We start from the raw sequence: 25184 nt of genomic DNA on the forward strand, positions 1-25184 counted from the left end.
GACATTTTTACTATTAATGCTAGTTAGTGCTAGTTATACCACCAGAGGGCATCTTTGAGAAGCATTTGATAGTCTTCTATATTGGCATTACTAGAGAATTTAAAAACTTTTTCGTAAGAACATAGTATATGGGATTGATTAAGAAATGTAGCTTCATTAATTTGGTTAATATTATGGTGTTTCTATTCCAAGATAAATGGAAAACGAAACCCTATGGCACTGTACAATGTGGCAGTCGGGAGTAGATTACAGTACTAAGAGCATAAGAGGATTGGAGGATTCTTAATTAATATCTAAGGGACATTTTTTGGTAGGGCAAATCTGATCTGTGAGAATATCTAAGGTGCTTTTATATAATTCTAAATGAATTAATAATAATAATCGCTTTGTTTAAAAAATAACTATATTTTGGAGACTTCGTTTTCATTTAACCTAGAGTGAGCGAGAAAAAGGCCATCCATGAGCATGGGGTGAGACATTCTCACAAATTTTTACATCGAGCCAGTTTGTTATTTAGAATGTTTTATTTCTGTTTTTAGAGGGAGAGAAACCAAAAGCCACCTTATGGGTATCCCGGTGGCAGCCGGCACGGGTATCGAACAAGCATCAGTAGCAACGCAGTTTGCACTGCGATGCAATGTCTTAGACCGCTGCGCCACTCGGGAGACCCCAGCCACAAAGTTTTTAATGCTGATCAATTAGCCTTGCAACATAGAGAGGTGTTGGTAAGCATATATTATCCTGCTAATAGCCCATAATGGGCTATTATAATACTGTACATGGTGTCCAGGTCAGGATAACCAAAACATTTATTTATTAACCCCTGTGCGGCATCCAGGGAAAAATCATATCGCCATTAGCATAACAAAGTTTTATAATTAAAAAAAATATATATATTCAAATTCTATCGTTTTATAGATACACCTCTCCTGAATCGAACCACGTTGTCCGATTTCAAAAAGGCTTTACAGCAAAAGCAAAACATTAGATTATGTTAGAGGAGTATATCGTAAAAGTAGCCACATACCATTTTCCGACCAACCACATGCATCACAAATAACCAAAAAACAGCTAAATGCAGCACTAACCGTTGACAATCTTCATCAGATGACACACCTAGGACATCATGTTACACAATACATGCATTCTTTTGTTCGATAAAGTTCACATTTATATATAAAAACAGCATTTTACGTCGGTGCGTAACATTGACTAACTATTTTCCCTCAAATGCATCCGATGAAACAGAGCTTCAATTTACTAAATTACTATTCGAAAACATTTTTAAAATGTAATATTGTCATTCTAAGATTTATAGATGAATATCTCTTGAAAGCACCTGTAATGCCAGATTTAAAAATAACTTTACTGGGTAATCACACTTTGCGATAAAAGGGGATGCGATACTCAGAACAATAGGCTAGCAATAGGCTAGCCATCTTGGAACAATCGCATATCACATCTAGTCTTGTATACTATTGTCAATAATCCCTTACCTTTGGTTGTCTTCATCAGAAAGCACTTCCAGGAATCCCAGGTCCACAACAAATGTATTTTCGTTCGAAAAAATGACTCCTTTATGTTCCAAGAGCTTGTTCTTGTTAGCGCGTCTGAAGGCTGATCCAAATGCTTCGTCGGCCACGGGACAGCCATTTCGAGAAAATGCATTTTTTCCCCATTTAGGTTCGTTCAAACATGTCAAATGTTGTATAACATAAATCTTCAGGGCGTTTTTCAACGAGAGCCAATAAGATTTGAGGGGGACGATTGCATTGTGTTTCAAAACGTTTCGAAAGGGGAGGGTAACCAGGGGCGCCGGCGTCATAATGGTGATGGCCCTCTCCGTGTGACCACGTTCCACAGCGTCTCATTCATTCAATTTTAACAGTAGAAGGCTCAAACCAATTTGTGAAGACTGGGGGCATCTAGTGGAAGCAATAGGAAGTGCTCAATGAACCATAGCTCACGGTGTGATTAATAGGCAATGTGATGAAGTTGAGTTCGCAATTCAGAATTCCACTTCCTGTTTCCATCTGTCTCGGGGGTTTTGACTGCCATATGAGTTCTGTTATACTCACAGACACCATTCAAACAGTTTTAGAAACTTTAGGGTGTTTTCTATCCACAAGTATTAATTATATGCATATCCTAGCTTCTGAGTTTGAGTATGAGGCCGTTTAAAATGGGCACGAATTTCTTTCAAAAATCGCTTTAGCGCCCCCTATCCTAGGGGAACGCCAAGAGGTTAAATACTATCAGAAAGAATGTTGGTACTTATTTTGATGCAAAGCCATAAATTAGTGAGTAACTCAGCTTTATGTAGGTGCTGAGGCTATATGACTGTGCCATCAACTTGATTATTTAGCAGACATCACTTGCTTATATTCAGTCAACATATATCTTAAGAATATCATGGAAAAATTTTTAACATTTTAGTTTCTACATGCTTGTCTCAGAGCAGCACGAAACGGTGCTGAAATAGTTGACCACAGAAGGTAGGCTATAAATAACTATATTTTTGAGAATAGTTCGCAAAAAAAAAATGAAAGTGAGTGATTGTAATCTGAATAAAGGACTAAATAAAAAAAATTTAAAACAAAATGAAAAACAAAATGCCTCCAGCTGTCCATCACTACTGTAAATAAAAACATAGAATAACCAAAGAGGTTTTAATATAATTATAATGCAGGGTTAATAATACTTTTCCTCCTTCCAATTGTTAAAGGTTCCAAATGATAAACTTTTTTTAATCAATTAGTATATATTTGAGTTAAAAACAATATTTGTTGTATTACGTGTTGTCTTTTCTGGTGGATTAAACTACCATCACCTCATGGGTCTCCCGGTCGCGGCCGGCACAGGTATTGTACCAGCATCTGTAGCAACGCAAGTGTCTTAGACCGCTGCGCCACTCAGGCGCCCTAATTGTAGTCTAAGTTTCTCTTAGAATAAAAACCTTAGTGTAACAACAGTTTTTGTAAGTAATACTGACGAGTAGTAACAAAAAAATAAGTGTATTTTTAGAGACACAGTAGTGCCTTGAGACCCAAAAGCATAATCAGTGCACTAACTCCACCTTGCGCTGGTCTGGAGCAATGAAGTAGTGATGCAGGGTAGTTGAGGTAATATGTACATGTACAGTGGTTGCTCAACTAAAGGTTTTGCGACTATGCTGCGGGACTTAGAGGTAATTTGTGGTTTAGTACCACAAATTACCTCTAAGTCCCGCAGCATAATCGCAAAACTTTTAGTTGAGCAACCACTGTACATGTACATATTACCTCAACTAACCGGTGCCCCCGCACATTGACTCTGTACCGGTACCCCCTGTATATAGCCTCGCTATTGTTATTTTACTGCTGCTCTTTAATTATTGGTTACTTTTATCTCTTTTTTTGTATGTATTTGTCTTAAACTGCATTGTTGGTTAAGGGCTTGTAAGTAAGTATTTCACTGTTGTATTCGGCGCAAATTTTATTTGATTTACTTGGTTGTAAAAGAGACCACTTAATTGTAATCTGGTTATATGATGTCTTGTCAATCAGAAAACCAGTTTACAATCAGAAAATCACATCATAAAGACGTGCCAAATGTTGTCCTATGGGGGGTGTATTATAGCAGGTTCGTGTTTTTTGTCATGAATCTCGTTCTGGAGGCAGCTCTGCAAAATTGTCAGTTGCTGGCACAGCCACAAAGAAATGACATTTTAAACCTAACCTTGTGTAGCAAAAATCACACAGTTCTGCCTCCAGGACAAGACATGACAAAAAACTGGTAGTGCAGGAGTTTTTCCTTGTCAGGTCATCCGGTCAGGAAAAACCTCTGTCCCTTAATATGGTGCAAGGCTGCCCATTCAGCTATGTCACAATGTGTTACGGATGGACCTTGGAGTATTTCCTGACCACGTGACCTGACCTTTGGCTGACGGGGGATAAGGACGACCAGGTTGAGTTCCGTCCAGGTCCTTACCTGCGCTCGGTCTTGTTGATCAGGTCAGACACCTGCTGCAAGTACTCCTTGGCATATAGCACCACAGGCTCAGTGTCGTTCAGGTCCAGAGGGGACAGGGCAGAGGACAGGTAGTCCAGCCAGTCCACTGCCGGAGCCAACAGCTGAGGGCGAGAGAGGTTAGAGGTCAGGGGTCACCCTTATGAAAAACAGTTCAACACAAAAACAATGTTTTTAGATATTTTCAGAACTCAAAAGTGTCCCACATAACTGCATCTTTTCATTTAGACACAATTTTGTATCTATTCAATTCATGAGGCATATTGTTGGATCCACACAACAGATCTCAACATTGTTTTGTTTTTTTAAGCAGTGGGAACTAACCACAATACCATCTGGCAAGAACATTAGACTGCATTTTAGGTCTGAAACTGTCTGACAAACTTCGATTTTTTTTGTGTGATTTAGGCTACATTCCAATTCTCTACACTTCTCCCGAAGTTTGCACTAATAAATCCATGAGGGGGAGTGTAAAAGGAATGGACTGGTGTAAGGAATATGGTGGAAATTCCCTCCAGCCATGCTTGATCTAATCCAATGATTTTAAATGCATTCGTTGGAGTGAACAAGTGCACACTTTTGGAGAAGGGTAGAGAATCTGAACGCAACCTTTGATTTGTAAACTGTTCCTTAAAACTAAACCAAATGATCCATAATATTTAGACAGAGAGAGACAGAGAGCGAGAGAGAGACAAAACAGTGAGAGGACCCTGCAGCCCTCATATATTTGCATTCCAGGTCCCAGACGCAATCACAGCCGCCCCTATCCTGGAGGGTCTGTAGGGGTATTACAGTAAAATCCTCAGCCCTCAGCCCCAGACCCACATACCACTGCTTTAATCCAGAACGTGGGAGCCGAGCACAGAGCAGGGAGGGAGAAAGATGATGGGATGGAGGCTGTTGTTTAGTTGTTTGGTCTTTAATGCACAAAAAAAGTACAGTAAATACCAACTTGCCTAGTTAAAGGTTAAATAAAATTAAATAAATAGAAATATAGTATGACTACCTGTTTTTCTGACAATCCTTATGATGCATTGTAACATGTTTAAGAATTAGTGTTGTCACAACACCAGAATTTTGACAATATATATTACCGCCACAACAACAGTCACAACAGTCATGACTGCCGTCAAATTCCATGTGACCGTAACTAAGCATCTCCAAAACTGCATTCTGATGCCGGTAGCTAATGGCCTGGAACTCAACGCTCTATTGTCTAATCACTCTGACATCAATGCAAATGCAATTGAAAATTAAATCAAACACTTTATGAGAGCCCTGGCATTCAGAGTTTAAGCGGAATAGTATCACCTGTTGCGCAACGAGAGCCAGCTTCTCAAAGCTGCTTGATGCATGGAATGAAATAAGTGTTCCTATTAACCCATGTTGCCAACATTTCTATGGGTTATGCTATGCAATTATGTGAGAAAACAGAGTTTTGATGGCCTCTATTAAAAATAGGAGGATCCCACCAGTTTTCTATAGCCTAGGCCTACTATATTTATTTCTCAACTTTCCTAAAATAAAGCACGTTACCTACCTGGCTGGCATGAAAATGAACAGTGGGAAAAGCGTTGTCGGATGACGTCTTTTTTTCACCTGCCCCTGTTCTGATAGGTGTATGATTATGGCCCATTCTAAATAAAAAATGATTCTACACATACAGTACCAGTCAGAAGTTTGGACACACCTAGTCATTCAAGGGTTTTTCTTTATTTTTTTTACTATTTTCTACATTGTAGAATAATAGTGAAGACATCAAAACTATGAAATAACACACATGGAATAATGTAGTAACCAAAAAAGTGTTAAACAAATCAAAATATATTTTATATTTGAAATTCTTCAAAGTAGCCACCTTTTGCCTTGATGACAGCTTTGCACACTCTTGGCATTCTCTCAACCAGCTTCTTGAGGTAGTCACCGGTAATGCTTTTCCAACAGCCTTGAAGGAGTTCCCACTGCCATGGTTCCACCTGTCACTATAGTGCAGCAGAGACTGTCCTAGTGGCATTAATGAAACTCAGGTGTGTCCTATTTACTCATTATGATTTCCCTGTTGAAAGAGGTGTGTTTTCTGTTGTCCTTTGCAGAAGCTTGAATTTTTTTCCTGTGTGCGTTTGTTTCCTGAGTGAGTTTGAGACCTAGTGTTTGGTGTTTTTCTAGTGTACTGTGATCCTTTGGCTACCGTTTCTCAGTAAAGTATTTATGTTTATCCTTAACCACTGATTCCTCGTCTGGTCTCTTTTCTGCACCTGGAGCACTGCTGGTGCGGCAGCAAGAACAACTCTCCCAAATGTCAGAGACTCTCCGGGCACTTACCGACTCCCTCCAACGACAGTCTAACCTCAACCCAGGAGGAGTCAATGCCCATGTCTCATCGCCCAGTGCTACAGGCATCGCCATAGTTCCTCCAGGGAACCTGCACAGGGAACCCAAGATCCCAGCCCCCGAGCGGTAGAACGGCCAGGGGTTCAAGGGGTTCCTCACTCAGTGTTCTTTGAGTATTTGAGCTATAGTCCTCTTCGTTCCACACCGATCGGGCCATGATCATCTCTCTACTCTCGGGCAAGGCCCTGGCGTGGGCAATGGCGGTGTGGGAACAGAAGCCACCATCCTGCAACTGCCTATTAGCTTTCACTGCTGAGCTGTGACGAGTCTTCGACCACCCAGTTGGCGGACGAGAAGCGGCCTGCTGACTGTTCAACATCCGCCAAGTGGCCAGACCAGTGGTTGACTTTGCCATCAAGTTCCGCACCCTCGCAGCCAAGAGTGGGTGGAATACGGAGGCCCTAGTCACCGTTTTCTAGAGTTATTACATTCAAATTTCAGAGGTATACACAATCTACCCATTACCACCCATTTCACTGATTCAACCCATCCTACAAATGATGACATTCAATTCTTATGAAACAGAGAACCATCTCAACTGTCTCTTCATTCATTCATTCATTCATTCATTCATTCATTCAATCTCTGTTTGTTGATGAAAGGCTCCTCCATGTCCTCCAACCACTAGCATTCCCTTCACCATCTCTCTGCAGTTCTGCTGCTGCCTTGGTGATAGAAGGGCTTAGCAACAGCTCTTGGCAACAGTCACCTTGGCAACCAGGGAAACATTCAAAAACAAAAAAGAGGACTGCAGGAGAGGCAGAGTAGAATAGTCCTCAGAGGATGGATAAAACACAGACAAAGGTGTGAAGAGGCTTTCAGAAGGTGGTGGTGAGTTGGTGTGGGAGAGGCTGCGAGAAAAAGCCATGCATGTTTTGACACTGTAATGGAGACAGAAGAAAATGTGGGAACAGACTGTAATTGATTAATAACAAACTTTACAGCCTGATCTGATGGCATGGGGTTCTGATCCACTCAAAATCCACCTCACAAAAAATCCACATCACATATGTACCTCTCTCTCGCCCCCTCCCTCTCTCATACAAACTCACATCCAAGCAACTGCTTGCACATGGAAGTGCACGTTCTCTCTGTAATCCCCCACCCAACAGACGCATACACACCTGCAGTTCGGCGATGGTGATCTTGTGGTAGATCTTCTCCTCATCGCGAAGTTCGTCCGGCGGTACGGTGATGTTGGCGAGCTCCGTTTCAAAGTCTAGGATCTGCTGCATCTGGCTTTGTGTGGAGTTCTTATCCCCCCCCAATAGCAGGCTCAGCTCCACCATGTAGTCCAGATATGCCTTCAACACCTGGGAGGGGACACAGGATAAGCTCAGGGTCGTGTTCACTTGCCACCAAATGGAAGACAACGGTGCGAAGCGGAGGGAAACGGGGAGGTACAATCTGAATTTGTTCAATGAGAAACGCCCGTATTCATTTTTCATTGCAAACCCTCCACCTAAATTTTGTTTTAGGCCAGCTATAGTTAATGTTAACCAGTGGATGACCATCCTCATTGAATTTAAGAAAAAAACTAATATTGAAACATTTAAAAAAGTTATCCTTTTTAGATAAAACTATACTAAATATGTTCACGTCACCAAATAATTGATTAAAACAAACTGATTTCCAATGAAGGTCTACAGTAGCCTCAGCAGCACTCTGTAGGGTAGTACCATGGTGTAGCCAGACAGCTAGCTTATGTCCTCCTCTGGGTACATTGACTTCAATACAAAACCAAGGAGGCTCATGGTTCTCACCCCCTTCCATAAACTTACACAGTAATTATGAAATCTTCCGGAGGACTTCCTCCAACCTCTGAGCTCTTGCAGCATGAGCTGACATGTTGTCCACCCAATAAAAGGATCAGAGAATGCATCTAGTACTGAAAGCATAAGCTACAGCTAGCTAGCACTGGAATGCATAACATGTGGTGAGTAGTTAGCTCAAAAAGAGAGAAAGACAATAGTTGAACAGTTTTGAACAAAGAGTGAGAGTTATCTATATTTCATAGTATTATTATTTTTTCATTTTCATTTACTTAGCTAGTGTCAAATGTAGCTAGCTAGTTTAGCCTACTTAAACACCTGGCTCAAACAGAGAGTGATGCTATGTTAGCTAGCTGGCTATGGCTATCCAACACTGTCAAGGTAAGCTTTTGGTTGTATTAATGTATTGCCACCGGGCTCGCTGATGTAACTGCTAAACTGATTGCTGCAGACTACACTGTACTGCATGATTGTAGCGGGTTTACTAACGCGTTAATTCTAGTAGCTATGTTGAACATGAATTGACAATGATGTAGGCTGTGTGTAGCGGTTAGCAGTCATGATATGAAGGTTTGGCTTGGAACGTTTGTTTTACCTGGTCACAGACAGCGTTGTGCACTGAAGTCCACAAACGAAGGGAAAAAGTGAAAGGAGGAGAGCCCGTAGATGGATGCAAAAATGTATTATATATACACAATGAGCTGTTTGTATGTGTCTGGTATGAAAGTGAACTGTGTTTGTGTGTGATCTGGGGTGTATTCATTCAGCAAATTCTGTTTAAAAACATTTCTTAAACGGAAGCAAACGAAACAGGGATAAACATACCTGAATTTGTCCAATAGAAACTCTCGTTTTCAACTGTTGGACTAATGATGACACCCTAGATCAGCTAGATGCAGGCAAGAGTGTGCAAGGTGGTATTGAATGTGCCACTGTCAGTCACCTTGATTACTCAAAATTCTCTCGACCTCTGCAGCTACATTGTAAACTTTCATTCATAGGCTAGGTTGTAGCAACCTCGTGATGGGTACAGGGAAAATGTGAGTATCACGTAGTAGCCTAAACCTATCGATGTTACATTGAGCTGGGTGAAGGGAATACGAATGACAGTCATCCAAAATGCTGTAATAGAAATAATATGTTCATTAAAAAAAATCATACTCCCTCATCTTAAACGGCACCGACCACTACTAGTGTTAACACACTTGATTCTAATCAGCTGCTCCTTAGGACCTTAATTAGCTGAATCAGGTGTGTCATAGTAAGGCTGCACATCTAGTTGGTCTCCAGGAGGAGGGTTGGCCACCCCCGGGATAGTCTGCAGACTATAGTAGGGCCAGGAGTTTTTGTTGACAACATGACCTGATCAGAAAAAAAAAAAACTCTGGCTACAGTGACTATAACTAAGGCTCAGAGTTTTTCCAGGTGAAACACAATTTATTAGTCAAAATTCCCGACTCTACTCTGGTGTGGTATAGTCACAAGAGAATGAGAGCAATCAAAATGTAACACTTGCTGCTGGCTTCATTTTCAGTGGAAGGTTTCAGTCTTTCTAGTTTGTTGTAAAGTGACCACCACCTTGCTAAAATAGGCTGGGTTGTGTCAGAGATTTGTGACAGGCTATAGGGAGGGTAAATTAGAATGGAACAACAAGATACACGTCAACGTTTAGATAAACAGATAATGAATGACCCCCTCCACAGAATCTTTTGCAGATACATATGGAGGGGAAACCGCCATCTTCTGCAGACAGTACATGTATGGTGACATGATGATATTTTGTGTTTTAATGATGTTGTGAAGCTTGAAATGCTGAACAAAATTCCTAAGCTTTGGATAATAAATAAACTGGGGAAGACAGGCTCATAGTAATAGCTGGAACAGAATCAATTGAATGGTATCCAACAAATCAAACACATTGTTTCCATTAGTTTGATGCAATTCCATTTACTATATTCCAGCCATTATTATGAGCCATCCTCCACTCAGCAGCCTCCTGTGACAGTAATTTACTGTATTTTAATTTATTATGGTACCTCATGTTGACAGCCATAGGTAGGAAAAGACCACACATCTACTGGCTGGCCCCCACCCACCTGAACATTACTCACCTTCTCATTGGCTGTCTTGTTGAGGTAATAGTCCCGCGAGGGGAGGAACAGCCCCGATTGATCCACCTGGCAGAAATGCATCAACAGGTGAGCAAACACACTACTCATAAGGGATAATGAATTGCAGTGTGCGGAGTCCATTCACTATCATATTCGGCACCTGTTATTATATAAAAGCTTAAAATGTGTGTGTATGTGCACGTGCATGTGTATGTCTGTCTACGTGTGCCCGCGTGTGTCTGTCTGTGTCTATGCATGAATGCCTATGTGTTTGTTTGTGAATGCTAGTACATGTATTTTCATTTAAATAGACCCAGAGCCAGAGCAGCTGACCTGGATGACATTGCTGTTGGAGTTCTTGGGGTCCACGCTGACTCCGATGGTGAAGAAGGGCTGGGCACGGTAGGGGCCCGATACTGTCTTCAGAACCTCCATGAAGTTGTCCTTCTCCCAGGGCCCTGTGATGTTCCAGCCCCCTGTCTGCAAACACACACAGACACACACACTAGAGAGACTCAACGAATACAGAAAAGAGCTGCTATTTTTATGGTAACACTTTGTTCAACACCTTTATAAGCCAAAAAAATGTGTGTTCTTACTTCCACTCACACTACAACCAGCACTGCAGCTGCAATGAATGAGTATTGCAAAGTGTTTCCGATAAACTTGCGTTGTTATTATTAGCGGATTGTGTCTTTTTTAATAAAGGAATATTTCACTTTCTATGGTCATAGGAGTAACAATATAAATTGGTGCATGAGTGGTACTTGAGTTCCGCCATCAGCTGGAAGACTGTGTCCTCTTTTCTCAGCGGACAGAGGGAGAGCGAAGGGACTGTAAGTCGGGGTGAGAGGCAGCCTCACCGCTGCTCCCTCCCTCCTCTCAGACTGACCATCAGATGCAGGCCATCAGTCCAATAAAACAAAATTATATATATATATATATATATATATATATACAGTTGAAGTCGGAAGTTTACACACACTTATGTTGGAGACTCGTTTCTCTCATTTTTCAACAACTCCACAAATTTCTTCTTAACAAACTATAGTTTTGGCAAGTCAGTTAGGACATCTACTTTTTGCATGACAAGTCATTTTTCCAACAATTGTTTACAGACAGATTATTTCACTGTATCTCAATTCCAGTGGGTCAGAAGTTTACATACACTAAGTTGACTGTGCCTTTAAACAGCATGGAAAATGCCAGAAAATTCTGTCATGGCTTTAGAAGCTTCTGATAGGATAATTGACATCATTTGAGTCCATTGGAGGTGTACCTGTGGATGAATTCCAAGGTCTACCTTCAAACTCTGTGTCTCTGTTTGACATCATGGGAAAAATCAAAAGAAAATCAGCCAAGACCTCAGAAAACAAATTGTAGACCTCCACAAGTCTGGTTCATCCTTGGGAGCAATTTCCAAACGCCTGAAGGTACCACGTTCATCTGTACAAACAATAGTACGCAAGTATAAACACCATGGGACCACGCAGCCGTCAAACCGCTCAGGAAGGAGACGCGTTCTGTCTCCTAGAGATGAACGTACTTTGGTGTGAAAAGTGCAAATCAATCCCAGAACAACATCAAAGGACCTTCTGAAGATGCTGAAGGAAACAGGTACAAAAGCATCTACATCCACAGGAAAATGAGTCATATATCGACATAACCTGAAAGGCTGCTCAGCAAGGAAGAAGCCACGGCTCCAAAACCACCATAAAAAAAGCCAGACTACGGTTTGCAACTGCACATGGGGACAAAGATTGTACTTTTTGGAGAAATGTCCTCTGGTCTGATGAAACAAAAATAGAACTGTTTGGCCATAATGACCATCGTTATGTTTGGAGGAAAAAGGGGGACGCTTGCAAGCCGAAGAACACCATCCCAACCGTGAAGCATGGGGGTGGCAGCATCATGTTGTGGGGGTTGCTTTGCTGCAGGACGGACTGGTGCACTTCACAAAATAGATGGCATCATGAGGGAGTAAAATTATGTGGATATATTGAAACAACATCTCAAGACATCAGTCAGGAAGTTAAAGCTTGGTCGCAAATGGGACTTCCAAATGGACAATGACCCCAAGCACACTTCCAAAGTTGTGGCAAAATGGCTTAAGGACAACAAAGTCAAGATATTGGAATGGCCATCACAAAGCCCTGACCTCAACCCTATAGAAAATTGATGGACAGAACTGAAAAAGCATGTACGAGCAAGGAGGTCTACAAACCTGACTCCGTTACACCAGCTCTGTCAGGAGGAATGGGCCAAAATGTACCCAACTTAATGTGGGAAGCTTGCGGAAGGCTACCCAAAATGTTTGACCCAAGTTAAACAATTTAAAGGCAATGCTACCAAATATTAATTGAGTGTATGTAAACTTCTGACCCATTGGGAATGTGATGAAAGAAATAAAACCTGAAATAAATCATTCTCTCTACTATTATTCTGACATTTCACATTCTTAAAATAAAGTGGTGATCCTAACTGACCTAAGACAGAGAATTTTTATTAGGATTTACTCGGATTAAATGTCTGGAATTGTGAAAAACTGAGATTAAATGTATTTGGCTAAGGTGTTTGTAAACTTCCGACTTCAACTGTGTGTATGTATGTATGTATGTATGTATGTATGTATGTATGTATGTATGTATGTATATGTATATATATATATATATAAAAATAAATAATGCACACTTAGGTGTGCCTCACAAGTAGTACAACAAATTATCTATTACCAGTGTGATCATATACAGTGGTCTGAGAAGATCAATATAGGCAGTGCAATTCAAGCATAGCCAATATGCAGTGATAATGTACTGTGTCTATAGCCTACTGCACAAACCTCATTGCTACAGAACTGCTTTTCATTTATTAATGTTGCATAGGCTTGCATTTTGACTCAGAAAGGGATCTTGACTCAAAAGGTTGGTGTCCACTGGCCTAGAGGGAGTTTCCATATACAAGCCATTCCCTTTCAAATCCTTGAAGGATACACACTTTTGGAGAAATGAGAGATTATTGGGATGCAACCTGTGTGTGTGTGTGTGTGTGTGTGTGTGTGTGTGTGTGTGTGTGTGTGTGTGTGTGTAAGGTGGCGGGGTCTGAAGCAAAGCTGACCTTTGCGATGAGGTCAATGAGGGGCGTGGCTCCCAGCTCCTCGATGTGCTGCTCGTTGAGACAGGACAGGTAGTAGAACTGGGTCTTCCTCTCGGCGTCACTGCTGGAGTTGAACGTGCCATTCTCTAAAGAAGTACAGAAAAAGAGGGGGAGGGAAGAAGATGAAAAGATGGATGAGGAGGAGAACAGAGGCTAATGTGATTGTGTGACATGCTCACCAAACCGCACGCATGCATGTTGATGTTGTACCCCACACCAGACACGATCAGGACACGCAGGTTGAAATATCAAAATAAACTCTGAACCAATTATATTAATTTGGGGACAGGTTGAAAAGCATTAAACATTTATTGCAATTTAGCTAGCTAGCTTGCTGTTGCCAGCTAATTTGTCCTGGAATATAAACATTGGGTTGTTATTTTACCTGAAATGCACAATGTCCTCTACTCCAACAATTAATCCACAGATAAAACGGTAAACCGTGGGGCGCTGGTGAGCAGCAACATGTAAAGACACGTTTTCTCGGTGCTCCGATCCAGGGCGAACAATTTACTATTAATACCTCCCCACCATATTAATTTAGTAACAATTTGGAATCAAACCCAATTTACTTTCCTGACATTTTTGGCCTTCTAATCGTAAAATGTCGAGACAACAACGGCCGTGGGCCACAAAGGAGCAGGCCTCTGCTGAAGCCTCGGGCTCAGCTGACACGGACTCTGATCCCCCGAACTAGCCATGGTAATGCGGCTATCATTAAATCTGAACAGGCTGTGCTGGCTAAGGTGGAGTCATTATCCACTGACCTATCCTTGCCACCGAGGTCAACATAAAGTTCGACTTCGTTAACGAAGACTTGGCGCGACTTGACACCCGTCTGAATAGCCTGGTAGTTGGCGCAAATATTTGCTCAGACAAAGTGGTGACACTGGAAGAGGAAGGTTGAGGACCTTGAGAACAGACAGCGCCGGTGGAACGGTTGCATTTTCGGCGTGAGAGATGGACTCGAGACCGTAGGCAGAATGTGGCCTACCCTGTCCATAGCTAAACTGCTACAGGAAATTCTAGGCCTCGATTACACCCCCAGACTTGACCATGCGCACAGAAGCATACAGTCTGCACCGAAGAATGGGTATCCGCCCAGACCCATAGTAGTTAAATTCCATTACCTTCAGGAGAAATAGGATGTCTTCCGTAAGGCAGTGCGACGGGCCAGAATATTCACATTTACCCTGACTACATGGCGGCAGTCATGAAGAAGAGTTCAGTCAACGCGGTGAGGGGGCTCCTACACCGCTGTCTGGACACCAAGTTCGGCATTCCTTACCCAGCTGTACTGAAGATCACTAATCCCTTCTTAAACCCAACCAAGGCCAAAGAATACATTGTCACGCACCTACATCCACAGGAGGACAGGCAACATAATACTAACTAGCCATTGTGGGCACATACTGTGACCCTGCTCTAGCCATGCTAACGCGAACAAGGACCAACTAGTGAATTCTTATCTTGATTAGAAAGGTGCCTCCACCCTGCTGCCCCCCAAAAAATGTCATCCAGTAACTTAACGTTACGAACAAGGATGGGTGACATATTCTCACAAGGACAATATAGTTTGAATAGCATTTTATTTACAATACATGGTGTCGTGTCTTTGGCTATGCCGGATTAAGTTATATGACATGCTATCCTATAAAATCCTCTGTAATTAATATCACCTGATTAGCTAATCATGTAAATGTAATTAACTAGAAAGTCGGGACACTACGGAAGAGTGTTTATAGAGCCGTTATCTTCCAGATAAACTCTTAAAGACTTAGTAATATTTTACATCGATAGCCGTCAATATTAATTGTCACCTTATTTTCAGTCTCATAATGAAAGTTGTAAATTCTTGGTTAAGTTGAATCAGCAAGACAAAATTGGGTTTAATTATTTATTTACTAAATACCTAAACTAATCACACAGAATTACATAGACACAGAATACGAATTATGTCATACAGGAAACGTCCCTGGTGAACGGAACCTGTATGATGGCTGGTTACACAAAGAGAGGGGGTTGGTCTTGAATGAAAGAGCGGGAAGACTGAGGAACAAAAGAAACAGCTATGCTATCGTAAATACAATATCTTATGCATTCTAAATACATTTTTTTTCCTGTGCTGGCCCCCCGTGGGAATTGAACCCACAACCCTGGCATTGCAAACACCATGCGTTGCAAACACCATGCTCTACCAACTGAGCTACAGGGAAGGCCAGTTCTGTACTTGACATGTGTGTCCTTTTAACGCAGAGGCTGCAGACCTCACGTACCGGAACTCGGGGTTACATTTTCTTCACTGACTTATATAGTGGCGAGGGGAGAAGGGTATGTTTCATCGTTTATAACCCCTGTCTCTTCACAGGGGCGGGCCACTGATTAAGCAGGGCACTTTCCTTATGGAAACCCAATTCTCTCATTTGGAAGCTAAAATTACATTTAATCTTCTAACAAACAGTTTCAATATCAAACATTTAAATTGCACAACAATTCCATGTGAATCTGATAACTAAAGTGTGTAGACTTTCCCAGGTACAGTTTATGTCGTCCTGTCATCAGTCATAATGTCTCAGATGACAACCGAACTGACATCCATACTCATTAAGTTCCAACGCATATTTCCAACTGGTTCTATTACTGAAATATGGTTCCTTTCCCCCAACTTGTTTGATGTTCCCAGACTCTCTATATTTAACAAAGGCTATTCAACAGTCCTTCAGTAGGGTCAGAGAGAGAGGGGAAGGGAGAAAGTTATTTATGGGGGGTCATAAACCTTACCCACAGGCCAAAGTCATGACAATGGCACAATTATCTTTTACCAACTAGCTGTGGCTGTACAGCCACGGTGCTAGGTGGCAGGGTAATAATTAGCCTAGTCGCTACCTAAGGGGGACGACGACATATACCACTAGGGGGGACGACATATGCTACCTTTTTATATATTGTTTTACTATACTTTTAATATGCATAAGTTATCTTAGATAACTGAGGTGGTTCCCTCCAGAATCCCTTCCAAGTCTAGACAGATCCAGACTGAAGCCCAACAATATGATTTCAAAATCAGGCGCAGTAATCAACTCATTTCTAGAATCCTATAATTTTTCTGATCAATGCAGGAGCAGCAATCCCACTGCTAAAGAGTACTCCTTTTTCTCTCCAGTACACCACTCATACTCCAGGATTGACTTTTTCCTGCTGGACAATAGAATAATTGTCACATCCTGACCAGTAAAGAGGTTATTTGTTCTTATAGTTTGGTCAGGACGTGGCAGGGGGTGTTTGTTTTATGTGTTCATGTAGAGGGGGTATTTGGTTTATATGGTTCGGGGTGGTTGTGTATGTAGAGGGGTATTTGATTTATTAGTCCAGGGTTTTGGTTATTGTTCTATGTTAGTTTATTTCTATGTTCAGTCTAGTCCTTTGTATTTCTATGTTTAGCTAATTGGTGTTGGGGCCTTCAGTTGGAGGCAGCTGTCTATCGTTTCCTCTGAAGGTCCTATATATAGGTATGTGTTTGTCATGGGATTTTGTGGGAGATTGTTTCTTGTTTTGCTGTGTGCCTGACAAGACTGTCTAGTTCGTTTGTTTTTGTATACGTTGTTTGTGTTTCCCTTCTTCACTAATAAAAAGAAGATGAGTATCAATTTTTTCCGCTGCATTTTGGTCTACACCCTACGACACCCGGGACAATAATTCCTTTTGTTACTAATAACCAATATCACAGCATCGTTATCTCAGACCATAGCCCTGTCCAGCTAGATATTCGCTTTCCGGACAGAACTGTGTCACAATGCACGTGGCGACTTGACCCACTACTATCCTGTAGTGCCTTTAAAAAATACATATCAGATCAACTGCACCCCTGACGTGTCTCACTCTACTGTGTGGTAGTCGTTAAATGCCTTTCTAAGGGGCCGAATTATTTCATACACAGCGTATGACAACAAACAGCACACCAAACACTTATTGGAGCCACACTACCGTTTAAAAGTTTGGCGTCACTTAGAAATGTCCTTGTTTTTGAAAGAAAAGCACATTCTTTGTCCATCCAGTTTGCACTGTTCTTTGAAGGGAGTCTATTCCATGCGAGAAATTGCCAAGAAATTGAAGATCTCGTACAACGCTGTGTACTACTCCCTTCACAGAACAGAGCAAACTGGCTCTAACCAGAATAGAAAGAGTGGGAGGCCCCGGTGCACAACTAACTGAGCAAGAGGACAAATACATTAGAGAGTCTAGCTTGATGCCGATGCTCCAGACACTCAACCAGTCTAAAGAAAGACAGTTTCATTGCTTCTTTAATCAGCACAACAGTTTCAGCTGTGCTAATAGAATTGCAAAAGGGGTTTCTGATGATCAATTAGCCTTATAAAATTATAAACCTGGATTAGCTAACACAACGTGCCATTGGAACACAGGAGTGATGGTTCCTGATAATGGGCCTCTGTATACCTATGTAGATATTCCAGAAAAAAAAACTGCCATTTCCAGCTACAATAGTCATTTACAACATTAACCTGTTAGGGCTAGGGGGCAGTATTGACACGGCTGGATAAAAAACATACCCGATTTAATCTGGTTACCACTCCTACCCAGTAACTAGAATATGCATATACTTACTACATATGGATAGAAAACACCCTAAATTTTCTAAAACTGTTTGAATGGTGTCTGTGAGTATAACAGAACTCAAATGGCAGGTCAAAACCTGAGAGATTCCTTTACAGGAAGTGGCCTGTCTGACCATTTCTTGAACTTCTTTTCCATCTCTATCATTTACTAAGGATCTCTGCTCTAACGTGACACTGGGCTTATGCGCGTGACCCTGACCGCCCCCGCCTTTGGGATTTTTTCCTCTGTTTGCCGAAAAGGAGATTCCCTGTCGGAATATTATCACTTTTCTACGAGAAAAATGTCGTAAAAATTGATTTTAAACAGCGGTTGACATGCTTCGAAGTACGGTAATGGAATATTTAGAATTTTATTGTCACGAATTGCGCCATGCGCGTGACACTTCTTTACTATTTCGGATAGTGTCTGGAACGCACGAACAAAACGCCGCTATTCGGATATAACGATGGATTATTTTGGACCAAACCAACATTTGTTATTGAAGTAGCAGTCCTGGGTGTGCATTCTGACGAAGACAACAAAAGGTAATCAAACTTTTATAATAGTAAATATGATTATGGTGAGTGCTAAACTTGCCGGGTGTCTAAATAGCGAGCCCGTGATGCCTGGGCTATGTACTTAGAATATTGCAAAATGTGCTTTCACCAAAAAGCTATTTTAAAATCGGACATATCGAGTGCATAGAGGAGGTCTGTATCTATAATTCTTAAAATAATTGTTATGCTTTTTGTGAACGTTTATCGTGAGTAATTTAGTAAAATGTTAGCGAATTCCCCGGAAGTTTGCGGGGGTATGCTAGTTCTGAACGTCACATGCTAATGTAAAAAGCTGGTTTTTGATATAAATATGAACTTGATTGAACAAAACATGCATGTATTGTATAACATAATGTCCTAGGGTTGTCATCTGATGAAGATCATCAAAGGTGAGTGCTGCATTTAGCTGTCTTCTGGGTTTTGGTGACATTATATGCTGGCTTGAAAAATGGGTGTCTGATTATTTCTGGCTTGGTACTCTGCTGACATAATGTAATGTTTTGCTTTCGTTGTAAAGCCTTTTTGAAATCGGACAGTGTGGTTAGATTAACGAGAGTCTTGTCTTTAAATGGCTGTAAAATAGTCATATGTTTGAGAAATTGAAGTAATAGGATTTTTAAGGTTTTGAAAATCGCGCCACAGGCTGGCAGTGGCTGTTACGTAGGTGGGACGTCCCACCTAGCCCATAGAGGTTAACGATGTCTACACTGTATTTCTGATCAATTTGATGTTATTTTAATGAACAAAAATGTCTCCTCTCCCGAACGGGGAGAGACGCCACCTTCTGTGGACGTTGTGACACAACCGTGATCTGCCCAACAATGTCTCTCTACCAGACAACCTCCATGCACGCTTTGACAACAGCCGGGTGTGAGGGCCGTTACCGACCCAGAGGACTGGGTGATCTCGCTCTCCGAGGCCGATGTGAGAAGGGTCTTTAAAATCAGGTCAACACCCGCAAGGCCACGGGCCCCGACGGTAGTCCAGGGTGCACTCTCAGAGCATGAGCAGATCAGCTGGCAGGCATATTCATGGTTTTCAACCTCTCCTTGTCCCAGTCTGTAATCGCCACATGTTTTAAAATGACCACAATCATCCCTGTTCCTAAGAACTCTAAGGCTTCATGCCACAATGATTACCGCCCTGTAGCACTCCTGTAATCTGAAGTGCTTTGAGTGGCTGGAAATCATAAACATTAACCTGTTGGGGCTAGGGGACAGTGTTTGCACGGCCGGATAAAAAACGTACCCGATTTAAACTGGTTACTACTCTTGCCCAGAAACGAGAATATGCATATAATTAGTAGATTTGGATAGAAAACACTATATAGTGTCCAAAACAGTTTGAATGGTGTCTGTGAGTATAACAGAACTCATATGGCAGGCCAAAACCTGAGAAGATTCCATACAGGAAGTGCCCTGTCTGACAATTTGTTGTCCTTCTGTTGCATCTCTATCGAAAATACAGCATCTCTGCTGTAACGTGACATTTTCTAAGGCTTCCATTGGCTCTCAGAAGGCGCCAGAAAGTGGAATGGGGTGTCTGCAGTCTCTGGGCGAAGAACAGCAGGAGAATTTGTGAGTGGTCAGCCTGGGGACTGTGAGACTGAGAGGCGCGTTCACGAGAATTCTCAATTTTTTTCTTTCAGCCTTTGAATGAATACAACGTCGCCTGGTTGGAATATTATCTCTATTTTATGAGAAAAATAGCATAAACATTTATTTTAAACAGCGTTTGACATGCTTCGAAGTACGGTAATGGAATATTTTTACATTTTTGGTCACGAAATGCACGTCACCCTTCGGATAGTGACCTGAACGCACGAACAAAACGGAGCTATTTGAATATAACTATGGATTATTTGGAACCAAAACAACATTTGTTGTTGAAGTAGAAGTCCTGGGAGTGCATTCTGACAAAGAACAGAAAAGGTAATCCAATTTTTCTAATAGTAATTCTGAGTTTGGTGAGCCCCAAACTTGGTGGGTGTCAAAATAGCTAGCCGTGATGGCCGAGCTATGTACTCAGAATATTGCAAAATGTGCTTTCGCTGAAAAGCTATTTTAAAATCTGACACCGCGATTGCGTAAAGGAGTTCTGTATCTATAATTCTTTAAATAATTATGTATTTTGTCAACGTTTATCATGAGTAATTTAGTAAATTCACCGGAAGTTTGCGGTGGGTATGCTTGTTCTGAACATCACATGCTAACGTAAAAAGCTGGTTTTTGATATAAATATGAACTTGATTGAACAAAACATGCATGTATAATGTCCTAACATAATGTCCTAGGAGTGTCATCTGATGAAGATCATCAAAGGTTAGTGCTGCATTTAGCTGTGGTTTTGGTTTTTGTGATTATATGCTTTCTTTTGAAAATAGCGTGTGATTATTTTTGGCAGGGTACTCTCCTGACATAATCTAATGTTTTGCTTTCGCTGTAAAGCCTTTTTGATATCGGACAACGTGGTTGGATTAACGAGAGTCTTATCTTTCAAATGGTGTAAAATAGTCATATGTTTGGGAAATTTAAGTTATAGCATTTTTGAGGTATTTGTATTTCGCGTCACGCGATTCCACTGAGGATCTTTCCTATAACGTGACACTTCCTACGGCTCCCATAGGCTCTCAGAGCCCGGGAAAAAGCTGAACGATATCGAGGCAGCCTCTGGCTGAAACACATTATCGCTTTTGGCAAGTGGCCGATCAGAGTACTATGGGCTTAGGCGCGTGCCCGAGTCGACCCCATGCTTTATTTTCTTTCGTCTGTTTACCTAAACGCAGATTCCCGGTCGGAATATTATCGCTTTTTTATGAGAAAAATGGCATAAAAATTGATTTTAAACAGCGGTTGACATGCTTCGAATTTTTTGTCACGAATTGCGCCATGCTCGTCACCCTTATTTACCCTTTCGGATAGTGTCTTGAACGCACAAACAAAACGCCGCTATTTGGATATAACAATGGATTATTTGGGACCAAACCAACATTTGTTATTGAAGTAGAAGTCCTGGGAGTGCATTCTGATGAAGACAGCAAAGGTAATAACATTTTTCTTATAGTAAATCTGACTTTGGTGAGTGCTAAACTTGCTGGGTGTCTAAATAGCTAGCCCTGTGATGCCGGGCTATCTACTGAGAATATTGCAAAATGTGCTTTCACCGAAAAGCTATTTTAAAAATCGGACATATCGAGTGCATAGAGGAGTTCTGTATCTATAATTCTTAAAATAATTGTTATGCTTTTTGTGAACGTTTATCGTGAGTAATTTAGTAAATTCACCGGCAGTGTTCGGTGGGAATGCTAGTCACATGCTAGTCACATGCTAATGTGAAAAGCTGGTTTTTGATATAAATATGAACTTGATTGAACAAAACATGCATGTATTGTATAACATAATGTCCTAGGGTTGTCATCTGATGAAGATCATCAAAGGTTAGTGCTACATTTAGCTGTGGTTTGGGTTTATGTGACACTATATGCTAGCTTGAAAAATGGGTGTCTGATTATTTCTGGCTGGGTACTCTGCTGACATAATCTAATGTTTTGCTTTCGTTGTAAAGCCTTTTTGAAATCGGACAGTGTGGTTAGATTAACGAGAGTCTTGTCTTTAAAATGGTGTAAAATAGTCATATGTTTGAAAAATGGAAGTTTTTTGCATTTTTGAGGTATTTGAATAACGCGCCACGGGATTACACTGGCTGTTGATTAGGTGGGACGCCCATAGAGGTTAAGGAGTGCCTCTTATCCGCTCGCCGTTCCCTTATGCCATAATTTGTACTTCTCAATTGTGTCGAAACCACATTTGTTTAAGCAAGTCAACCATATCAGCTATATATTTTTTTAAGGCAGTACATGAGGCTGAATGAACTGTTTCACTGCAAGACAAGGCTCCGCTGAGGTGTAGGATTCACTCCATGGTGCTGAATAGAAAGCTCTGCTGTTGGGACAGCTTTATGTAGGCCCAAACAGTTTGTGGGCACCGTTTGTCACCGTTATAGTGGAATGAATGTATTGTTTAGTGTTGTGTTGTTTAGTGACTTTGCTGGCATTAATCCCCTCAAAAATTGGGGGAGTTTGTCTCACCAACATTTACATGCTAAAATCACCACCGGTACCAGTGCATCAAGTCTGACACCAACAGGCTCTTGAACAGCTTCTATCCCCAAGCAATACGACTGATAAATAGCTAACAAAATAGCTACACTGACCGAGATTACCTTGTATCTTTATTGACCTTTAATTTCTAAATTTGCACTCTCGCTATGCACTCTCACATGGCCCTACACACTCACATACACTGTCACTCCAACATACACAAACACACTCCATAAATTTCTCACTCACACATAATATGCACATACAGTTATACTGACTCTACACACCTGCACACCCACTCACATGCAAGCTCTTGCTACTATGTTTATCTTATATCCTGTTGCCTAGTCCCCCTTACCCCTACCTCCATCACTCCAGTATCCCTGTACATGTAAATATGGTATTGGAAAGGACTATTTCCTGTATATGGTATGCTTACTTACTTTATTGTGCATTTCATATTTCTTATTTCTCATGTGTTTTTTTCAAGTAATATATTGTTATTGATTATTGCATTGTTGCCTTCTGAGTTTGAAAGAAAGGCATTTCACTGTACTTGCGCATGTGACATTAAAACTTGAAACTTTACTGTCCGAGACAAACACTAAAAAAACATAATGAAATAGGCTACACAACAGAGGCGTTCCGTGAGTTCCATGTTTGGGGTAGCAGCTTTAAGAGGATCCTGGAAAAAAATATGCCTTTTATAATCACATTTCATGCAATTCTATGACGTATTACGTGTATGGAATCATCATCAGAATTCTTAATAATAGGCATACTACAAAAATTACAGGGTAGGTCTAATCTGCTGATACTGACAAATGAATTGAGGTAATATGTACATGAATGTAGAGTTATTAAAGTGACTATGTATAGATAATAACAGAGAGTAGCAGAAGCGTAAAGGGGAGGGGGGAGGGGGGGGGGGCAATACAAATAGTCTGGGTAGCAATTTGATTAGATGTTCAGGAGTCTTATGGCTTGGGGGTAGAAGCTGTTTAGAAGCCTCTTGAACCTAGACTTACGGTACCAAGCTCTGGTACCGCTTGCCGTGTGGTAGCAGAGAGAACAGTCTATGACTTGGGTTGCTGGATTCTTTGACACTTTTTAGGGCCTTCCTCTGACACGGCCTTGTATAGAGGTCCTGGATGGCAGGAAGCTTCGGCCGTACACACTACCCTCTGTAGTGCCTTGCGGTCGGAGGCCGAGCAGTTGCCATACCAGGCACTGATGCAACCAGTCAGAATGCTCTCGACAGTGCAGCTGTAGAACCTTTTGAGGATCTAAGGACCCATGCCAAATCTTTTCAGTTTCCTGAGGGGGAATAGGTTTGGTCGTGCCCTCTTCACAACTGTCTTGGTGTGCTTGGACCATGTTAGTTTGTTGGTGATGTGGACACCAAGGAACTTGAAGCTCTTAACCTGCTCTAATACAGCCCCGTCGATGAGAATGGGGGCGTGCTCGGTCCTCATTTTCCTGTAGTCCACAATCATCTCCTTTTTCTTGATGACGTTGTGGGAGAGGTTGTTGTCCTGGCACCACACGGACAGGTCTCTAACCTCCTCCCTACAGGCGGTCTTGTCATTGTCAGTGATCAGGCCTACCACTGTTGTGTCATCGGCAAACTTAATGATGGTATTGGAGTCGTGGGAGTACAGGAAAGAACTGAGCATGTAATGCTGAGGGGCCCCTGTGTTGAGGATCAGCATGGCGGATGTGTTGTTACTTACCCTTACCACCTGGGGGCAGCCTGTCAGGAAGTCCAGGATCCAGTTGCAGAGGGAGGTGTTTGGTCCCACGGTCCTTAGCTTATTGATGAGTTTGAGGGCACTATGGTGTTGAACGCTGAGCTGTAGTCAATGAATAGCATTCTCACATAGGTGTTCCTTTTGTCCAGGTGGGAAAGGGCAGTGTGGAGTGCAATAGAGATTGCATCATCTGTGGATCTGTTTCTGGGATAATGGTGTTGATGTGTGCCATGACTAGCTTTTCAAAGCACTTCATGGCTACAGACGTAAGTGCTATGGGTCGGTAGTTATTGCGACAGGTTACCTTAGTGTTCTTGGGCACAGGGACTATGGTGGTCTGCTTAAAACATGTTGGTATTACAGACTCGGACAGGGAGAGGTTGAAAATGTCAGTGAAGACACTTGCCAGTTGGTCAGCGCATGCTCGCAGTACACGTCCTGGTAAACCGTCTGGCCCTGCGGCCTTGTAAAATGTTGACCTGTATAAAGGTCTTACTCACATCGGTTGCAGAGAGTGTGATCACACAGTCGTCCGAAACAGCTCTCATGCATGTCTCAGTGTTATTTGCCTCGAAGCGAGCATAGAAGTGGTTTAGCTCGTCTGGTAGGTTCGTGTCACTGGGCTGCTCTCGGCTGTGCTTCCCTTGGTAGTCTAATGGTTTGCAAGCCCTGCCACATCCGATGAGCGGCGGAGCCGGATCTTAGTCCTGTGTTGACACTTTGCCTGT

The 25184-nt window shown here is 41.7% G+C and overlaps 1 protein-coding gene across 4 annotated transcripts in view; it reads right to left on the bottom strand.

The window, feature by feature from the left end:
- The window catches only part of LOC106612419 (endothelin-converting enzyme 2), an 82057-nt gene that overhangs the window by 22237 nt on the left and 34636 nt on the right, over positions 1–25184 (bottom strand). For all 4 annotated transcript variants that reach the window (XM_014213525.2, XM_045724308.1, XM_014213526.2 and 1 more), the window contains 5 exons: positions 13397–13521; positions 10616–10762; positions 10283–10348; positions 7524–7712; positions 3970–4112 (listed from right to left, as the gene is read on the bottom strand). In XM_014213525.2, the coding sequence (XP_014069000.1) occupies positions 3970–4112; positions 7524–7712; positions 10283–10348; positions 10616–10762; positions 13397–13521 (670 nt within the window). The remainder of the gene's footprint in view (positions 1–3969; positions 4113–7523; positions 7713–10282; positions 10349–10615; positions 10763–13396; positions 13522–25184) is intronic.

This window comes from Salmo salar, chromosome ssa09 (assembly GCF_905237065.1).
Source record: "Salmo salar chromosome ssa09, Ssal_v3.1, whole genome shotgun sequence".
NCBI classification, from domain to species: Eukaryota; Metazoa; Chordata; class Actinopteri; order Salmoniformes; family Salmonidae; genus Salmo; species Salmo salar.